The 17,946-nt window shown below is 46.6% G+C and overlaps 1 protein-coding gene across 1 annotated transcript in view; it reads left to right on the top strand.

Moving 5' to 3' along the window:
* Nucleotides 1-17,946, top strand: part of LOC137322209 (dynein axonemal heavy chain 8-like) — a 1,675,662-nt gene that overhangs the window by 71,240 nt on the left and 1,586,476 nt on the right. The window contains exon 5 of the mRNA XM_067985325.1: nt 13,108-13,259. Within this exon, the coding sequence (XP_067841426.1) occupies nt 13,108-13,259 (152 nt within the window). The remainder of the gene's footprint in view (nt 1-13,107; nt 13,260-17,946) is intronic.

Genomic DNA, 17,946 nt, shown 5'->3' with positions numbered 1-17,946 from the left:
CCCACACCTCCACTACTCGCCTTTAAACAGCCACCCAACCTCAAACAAACCATTGTTCACAGCAAATTACCCAGCCTTCAGGAGAACAGCGTCCACGACACCACACAACCCTGCCACGGTAACCTCTGCAAGACATGCCAGATCATCGACACAGATACCACCATCACACGAGAGGACACCACCCACCAGGTGCACGGTTCATACTCCTGTGACTCGGCCAACGTTGTCTACCTCATACGTTGCAGGAAAGGATGCCCCAGAGCATGGTACATTGGCGAGACCATGCAGACGCTGCGACAACGGATGAACGGACACCGCGCAACAATCGCCAAACAGGAAGGTTCTCTCCCTGTCGGGGAACACTTCAGCAGTCATGGACATTCATCCACCGACCTTCGGGTAAGCATACTCCAAGGTGGCCTTCGAGACACACGACAACGCAAAATTGTCGAGCAGAAATTGATAGCCAAGTTCCGCACCCATGAGGACGGCTTCAACCGGGATCTTGGGTTCATGTCACACTACACGTAACCCCACCAGCGAACAAATGTTATCTGTTTTTAATATAACGGGTCATTGACTGTCTTCCTTATCTCTCTCTCTTTTTTTTGGGGGTTTGTATATTGGGTGGCCTTTTTAGGTGACACCTTTCTGTCTGCTCACTGTGATTGCCTTGGCAACGGGCAGTAATCACCAGGCATTGTTCTGTGATCTTAAAATGCGAAGGATTCGAAAATGTCATTTCCACACCGCCTGAGGAAGGGGGAAGCCTCCGAAAGCTTGTGGGATTAAAAATAAAATTGTTGGACTATAACTTGGTGCTGTAAAATTGTTCACAATGATCTTATTGAATGGTGGAGCAGGCTTGAGGGGCCGTATGACCCCTGCCTGCTCCTATTTCTTATGTTCTTATGTTTCCTATGTTCATGTCCCACTCCAGAGACTTGAGCACATAATCCAGGCTGACATTCCAATGCAGTTCTGAGGGGGTACTGCACTGTCGGAGGTGCCGCCTTTCAGATGAGACATTAAACTGAGGCCCTGTCTGCCCTCTCAGATGGACGTAAAAGATCCCATGGCACTATTCGAAAAAGAGCTGGGGTGGTCTCCCCGTTATCCTGGCCAATATTTATCCCTCAACCAACATCACGAAAAAAACATATTATCACGTTGCTGTTTGTGGGACAGTTCCAAATTGGCTGCCGCGTTTTCTACATTACAGCAGTGACTACACTTCAAAAGTACTTCATTGGCTCTAAAGCACTTTGTGATGTCCTGAGGTCGTGAGAGGCATGCTATAAATGCAAGTCTTTCTTCTTTCTTTAGAGCTCCTGTAATGAATACCTGCATATGAAAGGTATTCTTCCAGGACCTTATGATATAGGCGGAAATCATTTCTTAGAGAAACTGATGTTGGCATCATACAAAGCTACCTTTTACTAGAGCTTCGTTTGTAAAAAAAAAAGTTGAGACTACACTACAGGAACTTGCAGCTTCAATTTGGATAATTCTGGCAGAGTTCATTTTTAGGTGGCAATTCATTGGAAAGGTCATTTAAGGCTGCAAAATGAGATTGCCACTTTGTATAATCTTTATATGTTGGAGGAAGAAGAGGGTGTCATGGAAGCCAGACGTACTGGAGAAAAGCCAGAACCTCATGGTGCTCCTTTTCGAGCATTTTATTATAGTTACATCTCAAAAGACTATGGCCGGGAATTTCCTCAGAGCTGCTCTCACTCTGCCGTTGTAACTTTGCTGGTGTAAACTGGATTCCCTGCTGCACTTCCGGTGAAATTACAGTGGGAAATTGGGAGCAGCTCTGAGGAAATTCCTGGCCTATGTTTCACACCTTAAGCATTGGAAGAGCTTTGCACTTTGATTTAGGACAAGCTGCAGACAACAACAAGAAGAAGGATCGTGCTGACAGTGGAGGAGAATGTAATGCCTGCTAAAATTCTTTGCTGGAGGATCATTCCAGGGAGCTGCTGGTGACTCCCGCCAAATTAATGAATTTGCAGTGTATTCCTGCATAAGGCAGGTGACAACTATCTTGTGTGCCAGAACAATTCCAAAACTGTTCACTGATCTGGCTTGCTCACTTTGGAACCAGGCAGATGAGTCGGCAGATGATCAATTTTGACAGAATTGCTAGTTTTCCAAAAGTTCTTGCAGTAATTAATAGCATGCATGTCTGTCAATCTCCACCATAGGAACATAGGAATTGCGAGACAAAAAAAGACCAAGGTCCTTCTAATTTGCCTTCTACCATCCTAGTTGTTGCATGATCGAAAAATACGACTGTTGTATTTCATATAGTATATGTGAAAAAAACTATCAATTAGTTGGTAACAGACCCAGATATGAGGTGAGGAAAACCTGCCAGTGGTGGAAAGCTTTGGAAATCATGGGCTCTATATTCGGAGGACGGCGGGTTCACGGCTGGGGGGGTGGGCGATTGGGCTTGTGGGTAACGCGCCCGGTGAAATCAGTCTGCCCCGCGCGCGATCGCAGCCTAATTGGATCCACTTACCTGGTTTTCCGGGTTCCCCGCTGCTGAGCTGCGCGTCGGGCGGACTGCGCATGCGCAGTAAGGTCTGTCAGCTGGAGGAGCTCTATTTAAAGGGACAGTCCTCCACTGACTGATGCTGCAAGAAATAGGAAAAATTACAGCATGGAGCAGCCCAGGGGGAAGGCTGCTCCCAGGTTTAATGATGCCTCACTCCAGGTATCATTGGATGGGGTGAGGAGGAGGGGGAGGACAGAGATCTTCCCCCCGGCGGGCGGGAGAAAGCGGCCTGCCTCTGCCACCAAGATGGCCTGGCTCGAGGTGGCAGAGGAGGTCACCAGCACCACCAACATATCGCCCACCTGCATACAGTGTAGGAGGCGCTTCAATGACCTAAGTAGGTCAGCCAAAGTGAGCACACTTACTCAATCCCCTACACTCCATCTGCCACATCACCGCCCCCACCCCACACCTCCTTCTGCACTGCCAACACTACTCTGTCACATCACCCCTCACACCCACTCAAACCTCTTCCTCATCTTACCTGCACTTACTCACCTCGCCAGTACTCATCCCGCCACTACCACTCAACCCAATCCTCATACAATCTCATGGCTCTATCTCATACTCACCCTCTCATGCATCTCTTTCACGGTCAGCCTCACTCAACCTGCCACTACTTGTGCTGCAGCCACAGGGCATGCATCACATATGTGCAGTAGGCAGCGTAAGGCAAACGTGTTGTGAGCATGAAGGGGATGCACAAGGGTGTTTGAGGGTTTGTCATGGTTTTTACTTATATTTAATTTCTGACCAACTCACATCACATATTATATTGTCACCACTACTGCCATGTCTTTGCGAATCTTGTCTGGTTTGTGCAATAATGCCCTTTCCTGAGGATCACAATGAAGACCCACACCTGATGCCACCCATTGCGTCACTGCAGAGTGGGTGTATGTGTATTTGCAGGGCTCTTTTGTGCAGACGACTGAGAGATGTCGGCGATGTCCCCTGTGGTACCCTGGAAGGATGCGGAGGAGAAGTTGTTGAGGGCAGTTGTGACTTTGACAGCGACAGGTAAGAAGATGGTGCTCGGGCCAGTCGGGAGCAGCTCGGCATGAAGGAGGCTGCAGATGTCCACGACTACATGCTCAGAGAGGTCCAGGAAGCTGAGCCTCGGGTCTGTGGACCCTGTGGCGAGGGTAGTGCCCTCTGCAACGCATCTCTTTCTGCCTTTGCCCTCCCTCCTGCTGTGCAGGTGGATGTGTCACAGCACTGTGTTATGGAGCTCCACATGTCAGAGGTGGACGGCGAGGCTGGTGATGCTGTTCGCCCTCCGAGGAGGTCATGACTGCAGCTACGGCGGCCCCCATCCGGAAGATGTACATCTGAGGGTGTCCGCAAGGTAGGTACATGTCTCTGGACCCCGGGGTAAGTGTGCAAGTTGGTGAATTTGATTGTTAGGAGGCCAAACTTTGTCCAAGGTGACAGAGTGGCCTCCTGCAATGAGTGAGGGTCTCCCCCCCACCACCTGTCAAATGGACCTTTGCAGCTGCCACAGGCTGATAGCTGCAACACATCCATTTCAACTGGGAGTGTTTCCCCCAGCACGGGAAACAGTACCAGTTGTTTGTAAAATCCCACCGCTCCTGAAATATTCCCTTAATCAGGTCTGTTAATGACCTGAAATACCAGAATAAATGCTGTTAAGTGGCACCCCGCCGGCTTTAATTGCCTGCGGGAGTCCCACATGCGGGGGCTGCGCGCGCACGTCAGCGCGTCTGTGGGGAACCCAGAAGTGGGCGGGTTGGAGCCGGGCTCCCGACCCGCTCCGGCATTCCCTGATTTTTGGAGCCTCCCCGCCAGGAACGCACCCGATAGCGGGTGCTAATATCGAGCCCCATAGGTCCAATGTCACCTGTTCTTCGAAAGCATGCTGCACTCAACCAAATGTCATGTCTCAAATTGCTTATATACTGTATCCTAAAATATTTTCTGAAAGAAATACATCTGATTTGTATTTGAATAGATCAATGCTTTTAGCTTCCACTGTCTCCCTAGAAGCCTGTTCCATAGATTTACCATTCATTCACTGAAATAATGACCTAGTTTTCAACCCCCGCCCCCGATGGGGGCAGGAAAGGGTTGGGCGAGGGGCAGTTGAACCACGGCGGGAGAAGCCAACTGGCCAGAAGAGGCCAAGATAAGTTTCAAAATGTGGGGGCAACAGCAACCATGCAGGAGGCTGAAATGGGCTGGAATTTTTTTGTGAGCCTAGGAGAAGCAACAGTGCTCCTCCTGGCCCCAAAAAAGTAAGAGTGAAAAAACGTAACCACTTTTTGAGCAGTCTCCACTGGTCCCTTTATAGACCACTGGTTAGGCTGCTCAATGCTGGTACAAATTTGTACCTCAGAATTGCAGGCAGGGTCCTATATATGCCAAAGCACCCCAATTTACATATTACAAGTGGCCTCATGCCTGAAACAGGCGGGCGCATCAACCACCCATCTTAGGACCCTACCCAAGTTGGTGGCGGTTGAAGTGTTAGCATAAATAGGATGGTAAGTGACCAGACATCATTTTCAGGCTGCCCTGTTTGTGCCAGACGGAAACATTTAAAATTGTCCCCATTCTCCCTTCCTCCAACCCTCCCAGTTCACACTGGCACTCTTCTCCATCTTCCCCCCTCAATTCAGCCTGATACAATTCTTCTCGATTCAACTTGGAACTCTTCTTTCCCCAACCCCCCATTAAAGTTGGCACTATTATCCCCCACCTCCCAATTCAAGCTGGCACTCTTTCCCTCCTCAGGCCTTCTTAGCTCAAATTGGCACTCTTCTCCCCTGCCCAGTTCACGCTGTCACTTTCTCTCTCCCCCAGGTCATGCTTACGCTCCTCTCTCCCCTCAGTAAACATTGGCACTCTCCCCCTTTCCTCAGTTAATTCTGGGATCTCCTTCCTCTCCCCAGCTGCCAACTTCTGCCATTTCTCCTTCAATTTTCCTCTTCCCTCTCCTTCAATTTTCCCCTTAACTTCCCTTCTTTGTCATCCATTTCCCCTTTCCCTCGCCCGTTATAGAATCATGGAATGATACAGCACAGAAGGAGGCTATTCAACCCATTGTGCCTGTGCCGGCTCTTTGAAAGAGCTATCCAATCAATCCCATTCTCCTGCCCTTTCCCCAAAGCACTGCAATTTTTTCCTCTTAAAGTATTTATCCAATTCCCTTTTGAAAGTTATTATTGAATCTGCTTCCTCCACCCTTTTAGGCTGTGCATTCCAGATCATAACAACTTGCTGCCCAAAAAAATCTCTCATCTTGCCTCTTGCTCTTTTGCCAATTATCTTAAATCTATGTCCTCTGGTTACTGACCCTTCGGCCACTGGAAACAGTTTCTCCTTATTTATTCGATCAAAACTCTTCATGATTTTGAACACCTCCATTAAATCTCCCCTTAACCTTCTCTGCTGCAAGGAGAACAACTCTAGCTTCTGTAGTCTCCCCAAGTAACTGAAGTCTTGCATCCCTGATACCATTCGAGTAAATCTACTCTGCACCCTCTCTCTCAGGCCTTGACATCCTTTCTAAAGTGTGGTGCCCAAAATTGGACACAATACCCCAGCTGGGACCTAACTAGTGATTTATAAAGGTTTAGCATAACTTCCTTGCTTTTGTACTCTATGCTTCAGTTTATAAAGTCAAGCATTCCGTATGCTTTTTTAACATCCATCTCAACTTGTCCTGCCACCTTCAAAGATTTGTGTACGTTCATCCCTAGGTCTCTCTGTTCCTGCACTACTTTAAAATTGTGCTATTAGTTTACATTGATTCTTCTTTGCAAAATGCATCATTTCACACTTCTCTGCATTCAATTTCATCTGCCATGTGTCTGCCTTTTTCAGCAGGCGTCTATGACCTCCCATAGAATCATAGAAAGGTTACAGCACGGAAGGAAGCCATTCGGCCCTTCAAGTCCGCACCGGCTCTATTCAAGAGCAATCCAGCTAGTCCCACTCCCCCGCCCTGTCCCTGTAGCCCTGCAATTTTGTTTCCTTTCAAATCCAGTTCCCTTTTGAAGGCCATGATTGAATCTGCCTCCACCACCCCCTCGGGCAGTGCATTCCAGATCCTAACCACTCGCTGAGTAAAAAAGTTTTTCCTCATGTCACCTTTGGTTCTTTTGCCAATCACCTTAAATCTATGTCCTCTGGTCCTTGACCCCGCCACCAGTGGGAACAGTTTCTCTCTATCTACTCTGTCTAGACCCTTCATGATTTTGAATATCTCTATCAAATCTTCCCGTAACTGTCTCTGTTCCAAGGAGAACAACCCCAGCTTCTCCAGTCTATCCGCATAACTAAAGTCCCTCATCCCTGGAATCATTCTAGTAAATCTCTTCTGCACCTTTTCTAAGGTTCTGAAGTCTGCTATTATCCTCCTCACTGTTTACTACATTTCCAAGTCTTGTGTCATCTGCAAGCTTTGAAATTAAGCCCTTTATACCCAGGTCTAGGTGATTAATATATATCAAAAAGTGGAGTGGTCCTAATACTGACTCCTAAACGACACCACTCTATACTACCTTCCAGTCTGAAAAACAACCGTTCACCACTACTCTCTACTTTCTGTCTCTTAGCCAATTTTGAATCTACGCTGCCACTATCCCATTAATACAGTGGGCTTCAATTTTGTTAACAAGTCTATTATATGGCACTTTATCAAAGGCCCTTTGAACATCCATATACACAACATCAAACGCACCAGCTTCTTGAACCGCTGCAGTCCATGTGGTGAAGGTTCTCCCACAGTGCTGTTAGGAAGGGAGTTCCAGCATTTTGACCCAGCGACGATGAAGGAACGGCGATATATTTCCAAGTCGGGATGGTGTGTGACTTGAAGGGGAACGTGCAGGTGGTGTTGTTCCCATGTGCCTGCTGCCCTTGTCCTTCTAGGTGGTAGAGGTCGTGGGTTTGGGAGGTGCTGTCGAAGAAGCCTCGCCAAGTTGCTGCAGTGCATCCTGTTAATGGTACACACTATAGCCACGGTGCGCCGATTGTGAAGGGAGTGAATGTTTAGGGTGGTGGATGGGGTGCCAATCAAGCGGGCTGCTTTGTCCTGGATGGTGTGGAGCGTCTGAGTGTTGTTGGAGCTGCACTCATCCAGGCAAGTCAAAGTATTCCATCACACTCCTGACTTGTGCCTTGTAGATGGTGGAAAGGCTTTGGGGAGTCAGGAAGTGAATCACTCGCTGCAGCATACCCAGCCTCTGACCTGCTGTTGTAGCCACAGTATTTATATGGCTGGTCCAGTTAAGTTTCTGGTCAATGGTGACCCCCAGAATGTTGATGGTGGGGGATTTGGCAATGGTAATGCCGTTGAATGTCACTACGATTTGCCTTTAACTAATCTCTACAGGCTGTCATTTATTAACCATGTTTTTCCAAGTGACAATTAATTTTGTCCTGGTTTACAGTGTCTAAAAGTTCCCCCACCACCAACATTCGGCTGACTGGCCTGTAATTACCAGATTTATTCCTTGCCCCTTTTTTGAACAGGGATCTAACATTTGCAATCCTCCAGACCTCTGGCACCACACCCATATACAAGGAGGATTGAAAGTTTGTGGCCAGAGCCTCCGCTTTTTTCACCCTTACTTCCCTCAGCAACCTAGGATGCATCCCACCCAGAACCGGATGACTTTTCTACTTTGAGCACTGTTGACCTTTGAAGTACCTCCTCTTTATCTGTTTTTGATCCTATCCAATTTCTCTACCCCTCCTCCTTTACTGTGTCATTTGCAGCATCCTCTTCTTTCGTGAAGACAGGTGCAAAATACTCATTTAGTACCTCAGCCATGCCCTCTCTCTCCAAAAGAAGATTTCCTGTGGGATATCTTATCAGTATGGTTTTGTCAGCTTCAGGCAGGGAGTCGAAGACAGATTTGACACATGGTAGTGTTAGCGCTTATAGGCATGTACTCAGCCTCCATGAAGGTTTTGTTGCATTTCATCCAGATTTTAAATCCCTTCAATGATTTAAGGTTAACATCCTGAAAGATAGTGGTCAGAACTGATCGAAGCAATGCATCAAGAGATATATGCACAAAAAAACTGGCTGTTGATTGAGACAGAAAATGTGTCAGTCTTGTAGGTTTTCTTCATTTTTGAACGAATCAGCACCCTCTACATAATATGCCTAACCATGCATCCTTGCAGACAACAAAATTGGTTTAAAAATAGTGACTGTCTTGCGAGTAGTCAGGCCTTATACATAATGCATGAATGGTACTTCAATCTTTTCACAAAAGGCTTGATTTTCCTGACCATTGCCCAGTGAGATGACCCCTTTCCCAGCTCTAAAGTGAATGACCACCCATTATTCTGTGTCTCGTCTTTACATTACCTGGGATTCCAGGGCTTATTCCAAGGGGAGAAGCAAGGTCTTTTTAAAAATTTGTTTTTGCGATGTGGCAGTATTCATTGCCCATCCCTGGGTGTCCTGAGGGCATTAAGAAGCAACCACGTAGTGTGGGACTGGAGTCATTTGTAGACCAGGCCTGGTGGGGGTGGCAGATTCCATTCCTTGAAGGACTTTAGTGAACCAATGGATTTTTACAACTGTCCGGCAGCTCTCATGGTCCTTTTTTCTGGTGCCAGCCCACAAATTACTACATTTATTAAAACAACAACAACTTCAGAACAGATCTAGCAGCTCAAAACTGGGCATCCATGAGGCGCTGTGGGCCATCGGCAGCAGCAGAATTGTATTCCTCATGGTCCGGCATATTCCCCACTCTGCCATTGCCAACAAGCCAGGGGATCAATCCTGGTTCAATGAGGAGTGTAGACGAGCATGCCAGGAGCAGCACCAGTACCTAAAAATGAGGTGCCAACCTGGCGAAGCTACAACACAGGACAACATGCATGCTAAACAGCGGAAGCCACATGCTATAGACAGAGCTAAGTGAGTCCACAACCAACGGATCAGATCAAAGCTCTGCAGTCCTGCCACATCCAGTCGTGAATGTAAACATCCCCATCCTCAATGATGGCAAAGTCCAGCACATGAGTGCAAAAGACAAGGCTGAAGCGTTTGCAACCATCTTCAGCCAGAAGTGCCAAGTAGATGATCCATCTCGGCCTCCACCCAATATCCCCACCATCACAGAAGTCAATCTCCAGCCAATTCGATTCACTCCACATGATACCAAGGAACGGCTGAGTGCACTGGATATAACAAAGGCTATGGGCCCCGACAGCATCTCGGCTGTAGTGCTGAAGACTTATGCTCCAGAACTAGCTGCGCCTTTAGCCAAACTGTTCCAGTACAGCTACAACACTGGCATCTATCCGACAATGTGGAAAATTGCCCAGGTATGTCCTGTCCACAAAAAGCAGGACAAATCCAATCCGGCCAATTACCGCCCCATCAGTCTATTCTCAATGATCAGCAAAGTCATGGAAGGTGTCGTCGACAGAGGTATCAAGCGGCACTTACTCACCAATAACCTGCTCACCGATGCTCAGTTTGGGTTCTGCCAGGACCACTCAGCTCCAGACCTCATTACAGCCTTGGTCCAAACATGGACAAAAGAGCTGAATTCCAGAGGTGAAGTGAGAGTGACTGCCCTTGACATCAAGGCAGCATTTGACCGAGTGTGGCACCAAGGAGCCCTAGTAAAATTGAAGTCAATGGGAATCAGGGGGAAAGCTCTCCAGTGGCTGGAGTCATACCTAGCACAAAGGAAGATGGTAGTGGTTGTTGGAGGCCAGTCATCTCAGCCTCAGGACATAGCTGCAAGAGTTCCTCAGGGCAGTGTCCTTGGCCCAACCATCTTCAGCTACTTCATCAATGACCTTCCCTCCATCATAAGGTCAGAAGTGGGGATGTACGCTGATGATTGCACAGTGTTCAGTTCTATAGGTAACCCCTCAGATAATGAAGCAGTCCGTGCCCGCATGCAGCAAGATCTGGACAACATCCAGGCTGGATATTCTGCAACGAGTGACTCACATAGATTTACTAGGCTGCTACCGGGACTTGATGGTTTGACTTATAGGGAGAGGTTAGATCGACTGGGACTTTTTTCCCTGGAGAGTAGGAGCTAAAGGGGTGATCTTATAGAAGTCTATAAAATAATGAGGGGCATAGATAAGGTAGATAGTCAAAATCTTTTCCCAAAGGTAGGGGAGTCTATAACGAGGGGACATAGATTTAAGGTGAGAGGGGAGAGATACAAAAGGGTCCAGAGGGGCAATTTTTTCACTCAAAGGGTGGTGAGTGTCTGGAACGAGCTGCCAGAGGCAGTAGTAGAGGCGGGTACAATTTTGTCTTTTAAAAAGCGTTTGGACAGTTACATGGGTAAGATGGGTATAGAGGGATATGGGCCAAGTGCAGGCAACTGGGACTAGCTTAGTGGTATAAACTGGGCGACATGGACATGTTGGGCCGAAGGGCCTGTTTCCATGTTGTAACTTCTATGATTCTATGATTCTATGACCTCCTGACTCCCCAGTGCCTTTCCACCATCTACAAGGCACAAGTCAGGAGTGTGATGGAATGCTCTCCACTTGCCTGGATGAATGCAGCTCCAACAACACTCAAGATACTCGACACCATCCAGGACAAAGCAGCCCGCTTGATTGGCACCCCATCCACCACCCTAAACATTCACTCCCTTCACAATCGGCGCACCGTGGCTATAGTGTGTACCATTAACAGGATGCACTGCAGCAACTTGGCAAGGCTTCTTCGACAGCACCTCCCAAACCCACGACCTCTACCACCTAGAAGGACAAGAGCAGCGGGCACATGGGAACAACACCACCTGCACGTTCCCCTCCAAGTCACACACCATCCTGACTTGGAAATATATCGCCATTCCTTCATCGTTGTTGGGTCAAAATGCTGGATCTCCCTACCTAACAGCACTGTGGGAGAACCTTCACCACACGGACTGCAGCGGTTCAAGAAGGCGGCTCACCACCACCTTCTCAAGTTCTCAAGGGCAGTTAGGGATGGGCAATAAATGCTGGCCTTGCCAGCGATGCCCACATCCCATTAACGAATAAAAAAAAGCTTGTATTTATATAGTGCCTTTAACATAGTAAAACGTTCCATGGAGGTACTAGGACAGGCTTTGTCAAAAGCTTGGTCAAAGAGGTAGATTTTAAGCAGCGTCTTAAAGGAGGAGAGGCAGAGAGGTTTCGGGAGGGAATTCCAGAGCTTACGGCCTAGGCAGCTGAAGGCACGGCCGCCAATGGTTGAGTGATTAAAATCTGGGATGCGCACGAGTCAAGAATTGGAGGAACGCAGAGATCTTGGAGGGTTACATAAGAATATTAGAAATAGAAGCAGGAGTAGCCATACGGCCCCTCGAGCCTACTCCGCCATTCAATCAGATAATGGCTGATCTTCGACCTCAACTCCACTTTCCCGCCTGATCCCTATATTCCTTGATTCCCCTGGAGTCCAAAAATCTATCTGTCTCAGCCTTGAATATATTCAATGACTCAACACCCACAGCCCTCTGGGGTAGAGGATTCTTAAGTTTCACCACCCTCTATGTGAAGAAATTTCTCATCAGCTCAGTCTTAAATGGCCGAACCCTTATCCTGCGACCATGCCCCCTAGTTCTAGACTCTCCAGCCATGGGAAACAACCTCTCAGCATCTACCCTGTCAAGCCCCCTTGTAATCTTATATGTTTCAATGAGATCACCTCTCATCCTTCTAAACTCCAGAGATTATTGGCCCATTCAAATATGTCGGGCTGGAGGAGGTACAGAGATGGGAAGAGGTGAGGACATGGAGGGATTTCAAAACAAATATGAGAATTTTAAAATTGAGGCGTTCTTGGATCGGGAGCTATTGTAGGTCAACGAGCACTGGGGTGATGGGTGAACAGGACTTGGTGCAAGTTAGGATATGGGCAGCAGAGTTTTAGATGAGCTCAAGTTTATGGAGGTTGGAAGATGGGAAGCCAGGAGAGCATTGAAATAGTCTCACAACTTGCCGATGACACAGGCCTGTGCTGCTTTGCTAACGTGGTGGGGAGGAGGGGTATCCTAGCTCTTCTGATTTAATTTCCTGTGTTTGTAGGTCATGGTTATCCATGGGTTCACCCCAAGAAGCTGGTTGTGGTGCTTGCTTTGGGACCTTCCCCAGATTGGAGGATCTGAGGGAGCACTGTGGCAAGCCTAAAAAGGACCCGAAGGTAGGTGGCCTTTTTATTTTCCACACTGAGCGTTCATTTGTTTTTGGCTACTTCTCTACAACAGGCCTGTGCCAGGGTGAGAATGGGCCATGTTACGCCAAATAACCTGTTATGCCAAATTCAGTTGCTACTTATGTTTGACAGGCACGGAGAGGGAGGAGGGACAGCAGAATCGCCCCGAGCATGCAAAACATGTTAAAGCCAAATGTTCCATTTTGCTTTACTCATCAAGGGAGGTTGAACTTTATTGTCCAGCTTTGTTGGAGTATGCTATATCATTCAAAGAATGGATCCTACAAAGCACATAACCTTTGTTTCTACACATTTCTAAGTGTGAAAAATAGATGGCTGACTAATGTTTTGATTAATTGGTTATTTTTAGAAAGTGGACGAATTATTGCTGGAGTTGCTAAAGGGACCAAAATGATGAGATTATTTCTGGGCAATTTATCGGATATACGCCTTGTTGGTCTATGCTTGTTCTTTGTGCGGTACAAAAATGACATCGCTATCACACCGAAAAATATACATGAGGTATGAAGTGATATTTGCTATTATTAATTAATCATTTTGCTCATTACTTGAGGGTATTATTACTGGGAAATAGATGTTTTTCAACTTTTGGCTATGAGGGAAATGAGTTTTGGGATTTCATAGCATTAAACATTCCCTGCTCAGGCGCAAATAGGTGCAAAGAAAGTTCACCCTACAATGCCACATCAGGCACTCCTGCATCAAGTATATCATGGCCAGAAGGAGACTAAAGCACTCTTCCTTTCCCTAGCAATACACCTGGACCCCAATTTCTTGTGAGGGTGTCAGGTGGTCATGGCTAACAATATGGTGGTCCAGGCTCGGGGCTGATTCGTATACCCCTGTTCCTGTGTTCCGAGAAGAACACATTGATCTACAGCAGTATAGTATTTCCTATCCTACACTAACTATCTCTGTGGTTTCTGAGTAATTTTGACAATTTAGTGCCAAATTGTGACTAATTTTGTGCTTGTGAGCTAACACGTAGTAGGAACTGCATTGAAACTGGGTCAACAATTTCACTCAGCATCCGAACAATATTCAGAGAGTAGAGACTTTCACAGCATCATAGTGAGTTGGATTTGAACTCAAGTCCAATAAGGACAGTGTTCTGTCCCATGGGACCACTGAGGGCTGAAATTCCAATGTATCCACCCTGCCACAATTGGAATAGAGAAACTCCCAGCCGCAAATGGAATAAGCCGAAGACCCCATCCCAATTCCTGCGTCAGGGTGATTTACATGGTTGGGGCGGGTAGCCCACACCTTTTAGAGCACTTCAGGTGTGCTTGCCCCATTCTGCTGGAGGATGTTGGCGTGGACCTATGCTGCTCCTCTGAGATCTTAGTTTGGGCAAATCCTGGGCTTTTATAAGGGCCTCAACAGAACTCACACCAGCTGTTAGCTGGGGAGAGCTCAGTTGAGAACGTATAAAGGTGGAATAGGTGGAATTCCCAAGATAGCCTGGGAACTCCACCAGACATATACCCCCTTGTAGTGGAGCGTGGGTAGAATTCCTGCGCGCTTCCCACCCACCGGAATTTAATTTGGCACTCTGCAGAGCATGGGCTCTGCCCCAGATTACAGCCTCCACCAGATGATCTGCCTAACTTCCGTTCTGGACCTGGATTGCAATTTTAGAAACTTGGTCTCAAGTTTGTAGTTATTTTGAATTCAGGTTATCTTACAAGGGATACAACACTCCAAAAGTGCCTTCGTAAAATAAGAATATGAGTAATTACCCCATAATATTTTGCTTGAATGAAAGAACTTTCACATTGAATTATCAATTGCATCATAAGCTGTTTACTATATGATGTACCTTTTTAAATGCTTTATTTTTATATAATTTTTCAAACATGTTCAAGAATCTATCATAGAATGTTTGCATTATTCTTTATTTGACACCCCCAAATACCACTGAAAATTAACCTGGTCACCAACAGAAGAATCACAAGTATAATAATCCTTTAACATGTTTTTAACATAGGTGATGTGATGATGACAGAGCATGGCCTATTTGACTGCTGGTAAAGACATATTTTTGGTGCAAGCAGATGGAGTTTTATTCTGCATCTACCTGTGCGACAGCAGATTTAGAAGTGCATAATGTTGACATTGGGTGGTTAAAAAAAAGTTCAGTTTCTCAGCGCTGAAACACTTTGCCAAAGATTCATGAAAAAATAAAAATCACAGAATTATAGAATCTTACAACGCAGAAGGTGTCCATTCGGCTCATCGTGTCTGTGCTGGCTCTTTGAAAGAGCTATCCAATTAGCTCCACTCTGCCACTCTTTTCCCATAGCCCTGCAGATTTTTCCTTTTCAAGTATCTATCTAATTCCCTTTTGAAAGATACAATTGAATCTGCATCCACCACCTTTTCAGGCATTCTAGATCATAACAACTTGCTGCTCAAAAAAAAATTCTCCTCATCTCCCCTCTGGTTCTTGAGCCAATTATCTTAAATCTGAGTCCTCTGGTTACTAACCCACCTGCCAATGGAAACAGTTTCTCCTTATTTACTTTATCAAAACCTCTCATAATTTTGAACACCTCAATTAAATCTCTCCTTAACCTTCTCTGCTCTAAGGAAAACAATCCCAGCTTCTCTAGTCTCTCCACATAACTGAAGTCCCTTATCATTCTGGTAAATCTCATTTGCAACCTCTCCAAGGCTTTAAAGTATATTGTTCAGAATTGGACACATTATTTTAATTGAGGGCTAACCAGTAATTTATGCAGGTTTAGCATAACTTGCTTGCTTTTGTACTCTATGCCTCTATTTATGAAGCAAAGGATTCCATTTGCTTTTTTAACAGCTTTATCAACTTGTCCTGTCACCTTCAAAGATTTGTGCATGTGAACTCTCCAGGTCTCTCTGTTCTTAAAATTGTACCAATGTTTAACAATAATGTACAATAATGTACAACTTGAATTTATAGCTCTTAACATGGAAAAATGTTCCAAGGTGTTTCACAGAGGCATAAAGCTGAATAGGGTGGACTTGATGGCAAGCTGGTCTTTTTCTGACCACCGTTTAAATTTGGGGTGTTGGGGAACTGATATCCAACATAAATCAGCAAGGATGAGTTTAATGGGTGAGCATGATTTGGTGCAGGATAGCAGAGTTTTGGATGAGCTGAAGTGTAGGGAGGGTCGAGAATGGGAAGCCAGCTAGGAGAGCAATCGAATAATTGAGTGGAGATGGGCTGAGGCAGGTAATATTTCAAAGGCAGTCTGTGTGATGGAGAGTATATGGGGTCATTAGTTCAGTTTGGAGTTGAACAGGATGCTGAGGTTGTGAACAGTCCAGTTCAGCCTGAGATAGTGAGCAAGGAGGGGGTTGGAGTCTGTGATGTGGGTATGGATTTTCTGATATGAGCCAAAGACAATGGCTGTGGTCTTCCTAATGCTTAGCTGGAGGAACTTGCAGCTCATCCATGACTGGATTTTCGGAATAGCAGACAACACAGAGGCAGTGAAGGGGTTGAGAACGTTGGTGGAGAGGTAGAGCTGTTTGTCATCAGCATATCTGTGGAAATTGATCCCATGGTTTTGGATGATGTCGCCAAGGAGCATCATGCAGATGAAGAAGAGGAGGAATGTCAAGGATAGATCTTTGGGGACTAAGGAGGTGATGATGTGGGGTGAGAAGAGAAGCCATTGCTGGAGATGCTGTAGCTATGATAAGATAAGATTGGAAATTCAAGCAAGGGCAGTACCATGTAGCTGGACAACAGAAGCAGAGGCATTAGAGCAGGGTGTTGTAATTGACCCTGTCAAAGGCTGCAACAAGGATGAAGAGCGATAATTCACCTTAGTCACAATCATAGAGATTGTCATACATGACTTTAGTTAGGGCTGTTTTGATGTTGTGAGATTGGTGGAAACTTGTTGAAGGGATATAAACAGGCAGTTGCAGAAGAGTTGGGCATAGATCTGGGAGGTGACAACATGTTCAAGGACTGTGGAGAGGAAAGGGAGATTGGAGATGGGATGGTAGTTTGAGAGGACAGAGAAGTCAGGTGTTTTTTTGAGGAAGGGTCTTTTGAGGAGGGGTGATTTGAAAGGTAGGGGTCAATGCCTACAAAGGTAAACATTTAGGGAATTAAATTGGACAGCCCCCGAAAATGGGCATGGTGATCGTGGTATGCAATTAACCCATGCCCGTTCATTGTGCTGCCGACATCATGTTAAATTCATGCTGCCTGCTGATTTAAATAATTTCTGCGTGCAGTTAGCGCTATCCACACTGTTCATTGGCTGCACGCATCAGGAGGGGGCTCGATATGTGGAGTGGCTAATTCGACTTAAAGGCGGCCTGCACCTCTTAAAGGGGAGGTGCATTGTTGCTTGAAGAAGTGATGGGAGTCATTTGTGAGATCAATCTGAATTTAAATTTGAGGAACGGCTGAACCTGCAAGAGAGCATTTTTAAAATTTATTCATGGGACGTGGGCGTCGCTGGCAAGGCCAGCATTTATTGCCCAGCCCTAATTGCCCTTGAGAAGGTGGTGGTGAGCTGCCGCCTTGAACCGCTACAGTCTGTATGGTGAAGGTTCTCCCACAGTGCTGTTAGGTAGGGAGTTCCAGCATTTTGACCCAGCGACGATGAAGGAACGGCGATATATTTCCAAGTCGGGATGGTGTGTGACTTGGAGGGGAACGTGCAGGTGGTGCTGTTCCCATGTGCCTGCTGCCCGTGTCCTTCTGGGTGGTAGAGATTGCGGGTTTGGGAGGTGCTGTCGAAGAAGCCTTAGCGAGTTGCTGCAGTGCATCCTGTGGATGGTACACACTGCGGCCACAGTGCGCCGGTGGTGAAGGGAGTGAATGTTTAAGGTGGTAGATGGGGTGCCAATCAAGCGGGCTGCTTTGTCCTGCGTGGTGTTGAGCTTCTTGAGTGTTGTTGGAGCTGCACTCATCCAGGCAAGTGGAGAGTATTCCATCACACTCCTGACCTATACCTCGTGGATGGTCGAAAGGCTCTGGGGAGTCAGGAGGTGAGTCACTCGTCACAGAATACCCAGCCTCTGACCTGCTGTTGTAGCCACAGTATTTATGTGGCTGGTCCAGTTAAGTTTCTGGTCAATGGTGACTCCCAGGATGTTGATGGTGGGGGATTCGGCGATGATAGTGCTGTTGAATGTCAAGGGGAGGTGGTTAGACTCTCTTTTGTTGGAAATGTTC

This window comes from Heptranchias perlo, chromosome 5 (assembly GCF_035084215.1).
Source record: "Heptranchias perlo isolate sHepPer1 chromosome 5, sHepPer1.hap1, whole genome shotgun sequence".
NCBI lineage: Eukaryota > Metazoa > Chordata > Chondrichthyes > Hexanchiformes > Hexanchidae > Heptranchias > Heptranchias perlo.
The sequence above is the reverse complement of the archived record's forward strand: the minus strand, read 5'-3'. Positions and strand labels throughout refer to the sequence as shown.